The sequence below is a fragment of the Triticum aestivum genome, chromosome 5A (genome assembly GCF_018294505.1).
Source record: "Triticum aestivum cultivar Chinese Spring chromosome 5A, IWGSC CS RefSeq v2.1, whole genome shotgun sequence".
NCBI classification, from domain to species: domain Eukaryota; kingdom Viridiplantae; phylum Streptophyta; class Magnoliopsida; order Poales; family Poaceae; genus Triticum; species Triticum aestivum.
The window spans coordinates 580,745,498-580,749,384 of NC_057806.1; the positions used below are offsets into that span (position 1 = coordinate 580,745,498).

Below are 3,887 nucleotides of genomic sequence, written 5' to 3' on the forward strand. Positions count from 1 at the left end.
GTAAGTCAAGAATGATGGAAATTGTTTATGTTGCTCCTTCTTGTATAGCTGGTACGTTTGTCCCATGCACTTCCAAGATGCTTACACATTCTTTCGAAGAATGCAAAGTCTTCAAATTTATATGCTTATACATTTCCACTTGCAGTATGGAACTATATGGATGCATGCGTATGCACATATACTCCACATATAGTATAGATTGGGGTTGGACCATCGGACTACAGTAGTGACGGTAGTCTATAAGTCTATTGGACCTTACTTACAGTAACACTATACTACTGTTGAGCTTAGAGAAGACAACGTTGCACTAACCATCACACAGTGTTGCCAAGTTAACATGTTGCTCTAAACTAATGGCCCCGCATCATGGGCTGCGTCACCATCGTGACGCGGGCCAACTCGCCCCCCACATCGCCCACTTGCCCCTACTCCTACACCTCAAGGATTGCTAGCTATATATACCCGCTCCCAGCAGCTGCAGAGCAACTCACACCAGTCACCACCAATCACCACCAGCACCGCTTCTACCAGTGCATCCTTATCATTGGTGATAAGCCCTAGCTAGCTAGCAGCTGGAGAGCTAGTGAGTGAGCTCAACGAGCTTTGGTAACGCAGGCATGGACGAGCTCTACGTCCAGTCGCTGGTGCTGGCGGCCGTGGCGGTGGCCCTGCTGCAGGTGCTGAAGGTGTACCTGAACCCGGTGCGGGAGAGGGCGCCGCCGGGGCCGTGGAAGCTGCCGGTGATCGGCAGCATGCACCACCTGCTGAACGTGCTGCCGCACCGCAAGCTGCGGGACCTGGCGGACGCGCACGGCCCGCTCATGATGCTGCAGCTCGGCCAGACGCCGCTGCTGGTGGTGTCGTCCAAGGAGACGGCGCGGCTGGTGCTCAAGACCCACGACACCAACTTCGCCACCCGCCCCAAGCTCCTCGCCGGCGAGATCGTCGGCTACGAGTGGGCCGACATCCTCTTCTCCCCCTCCGGCGACTACTGGCGCAAGCTCCGCCAGCTCTGCGCCGCCGAGATCCTCAGCCCCAAGCGCGTGCTCTCCTTCCGCCACATCAGGGAGGACGAGGTAATAGTTAATTAACTATCTGAACGTGGCAACAAAAGACGCCAGGCCAGAGTAATAATTGAACTTACAAGCAGTCAAGTATAGTGGTTCACAGCTACACCTAGCAGCACGGCCGAAAAGTTACGTAACACAGAACCGCGTCACGTGGAAAAAATTAAATACTGGCACCACAAGTACTTAGACATGTGTTAGTCTGTGCTAAATTATTTCGATCAAGATGAGACTTATGAATGGACAGTGTTTGCTTCGTCTGCTCGATTCGTGTTGACGGATGCATGCATGCACACATGCAGGTGATGATGCGGGTGGAGCAGATCCGCGTGGCTGGGCCGTCGACGCCGGTGAACCTGAGCGTCATGTTCCACAGCGTCACCAACAGCATCGTGGCGCGGGCGGCGTTCGGGAAGAAGCGGAAGAACGCGGCCGAGTTCATGGCCGCCATCAAGTCCGGCGTGGGCCTGGCGAGCGGCTTCAACATCCCCGACCTCTTCCCGACGTGGACCACCATGCTCGCCACCATCACCGGCATGAAGCGCAGCCTCCAGGGCATCTACACCACGGTGGACGCCATCCTGGAGGAGATCATCGCCGAGAGGAAGGCCGCCCGCGCCGAGAAGATCAAGAACGGCGCCACCGAGAACGTGGACGAGAACCTGGTGGACGTGCTCATCGGGCTGCAGGAGAAGGGCGGCTTCGGGTTCCACCTGGACGACAGCAGGATGAAGGCCATCATCCTCGACATGTTCGCGGGCGGCACGGGCACGTCGGCGTCGGCGATGGAGTGGGGGATGTCGGAGCTGATGCGCAACCCGCGGGTTATGAAGAAGCTGCAGGCCCAGATCCGGGAGGCGTTCAAGGGGAAGGCGGCCGTGACGGAGGCCGACCTGCAGGCGAGCAACCTGCAGTACCTGAAGCTGGTGATCAAGGAGGCGCTCCGGTTGCACCCGCCGGCGCCGCTGCTGGTGCCCCGGGAGAGCATCGACCAGTGCGACATGGAAGGGTACACCGTCCCGGCCAAGTCGCGCGTGGTCATCAACGCGTGGGCCATCGGGCGGGACCCCAAGTACTGGGAGGCTGCCGAGGAGTTCCGGCCGGAGCGGTTCGAGGACGGCGCCGTGGACTTCACCGGCAGCAGCTACGAGTTCCTCCCGTTCGGCGCCGGGCGCAGGATGTGCCCGGGCTTCAACTACGGGCTGGCCAGCATGGAGCTCGCCCTCGTCGGCCTCCTCTACCACTTCGACTGGTCGCTGCCGGAGGGCGTGGCCGAGGTCGACATGGAGGAGGCCCCCGGCCTCGGCGTGCGCCGCCGCACCCCGCTGATGCTCCTCGCCACCCCCTTCGTCCCGGCCGCCGTCGCGTAGCCACGTTTGGCCGTACGCATGCTGGCTTCGTACCGACCTATCATGATGCATGCACCCAATGTGTGTGTGTGTCCGTCGGTCCGTGCCCATCTACTACTATCTACCACCCACGCGCGCTGTAGCAGCAGTAGGGTCTCGTACGTGTGCTCCCCGCCTCGGCCGCCTGCGTGCGCGCGTGTGTGTTGTATCATTGAGTACGTTGCTTGTGTTGATGTGTGTGGTGTACGTGCGTCACGTGCAGTATAACCATGGAGGCCCTAATAATTGATGCCGATCGTTCTGGCCGTACTGTATCTGCGTGAATGATTAGATTGTTGTTACTCCCATGTGGGAGTACGTAAGTACTACTGCTGTTTGACATTATTCTGTTCTTCGTTTGTCCGGCCTGGGTCATATCGCATGTATCACCTAATTATTAACTTGGCCGGCAACGAGCTAATTATTTGTCCAACGACTGAGAAAATCAATTGAGTTTTAAAAATCAGGAATGTTAAATCAGTCGACTGAGACTTAATCAAGTCTTAGTCGATGTTATAGTAGAAGAACTTGCACGGAGATCCGTAAAAGTTCTCTTTTAAACTTTTTCTTCCTTTTTATATGCTATGCCACTTGACCGAGACCTAGCCACACCCTTTAAAAATATACTCTACTTGACTTAGTACAACTTTATACTATATCAGTAACACTTATCTTAAAACAGAGTGAGTATTTGTTAATGGAGTGAGTAGCAAAATTATAGCATTGCACTGTTCAAATTTACTTTGTCGCCATCAAATTGCCTCAGGCAGCCATACGCAAGCCCGGGCTCTTATGGAGTACAAGTTTTTTTTTCTTTTAATGGAGTACAAGTTTTTTTTCTGCGACGGAAAACAGAGTTTTATTCCATATTCAGAGAGTTACAGTCGAGTGTCAAAAGATTCTCAATACATGATGGTTCAAGGTACATCCACACAGCTGTGGTATATTCTATACGACTATAATTTGCCAAGTCATCGGCAACTCTATTTTGATCCCTAATTAATTTTGAGGGAATAAACACCCTCTCTCTCATCAACTTCTTAATTTCAGCCACAAGATGACCATAAGCAGTTGACGTGGAAAGGATGGCGGGTATTACGTGTCACCCCTAGCTTAGCCCTACACATGGTTGCGTTTGCTATCGATTAGTTGCATGAAACAAAATTAGACATTAGCCAATTTCATAGTGAAAGAAAACCGACGGCTTGTGAGGTGAAGAGTTAAATGTTGTGGATGTGAGAGCATCTCTAACAGACCCCGCAAAAGTCTTTTGCAGTTCGTGAAAAAGTGTATATGTAGGCCGGCGCTGGTGAGGTTAGACTCAGACCCCGTAAAATGGACCCGTAAAAGAGGATATTAAATGTTGTGGATGTGAGAGCATCTCTAACAGACCCCGCAAAAGTCTTTTGCAGTTCGTGAAAAAGTGTATATG

At 53.4% G+C, this 3,887-nt stretch overlaps 1 protein-coding gene across 1 annotated transcript; it reads left to right on the top strand.

Annotated features, from left to right (window-relative positions):
- Positions 1-498: 498 nt before the first annotated feature.
- On the top strand, positions 499-2,797 carry LOC123104968 (premnaspirodiene oxygenase). The gene is made up of 2 exons (XM_044526927.1): positions 499-1,076; positions 1,370-2,797. Exons 1-2 carry the CDS (start codon positions 618-620, stop codon positions 2,435-2,437), a joined length of 1,527 nt encoding a protein of 508 aa, XP_044382862.1. The 5' UTR covers positions 499-617; the 3' UTR covers positions 2,438-2,797.
- Positions 2,798-3,887: the final 1,090 nt, after the last annotated feature.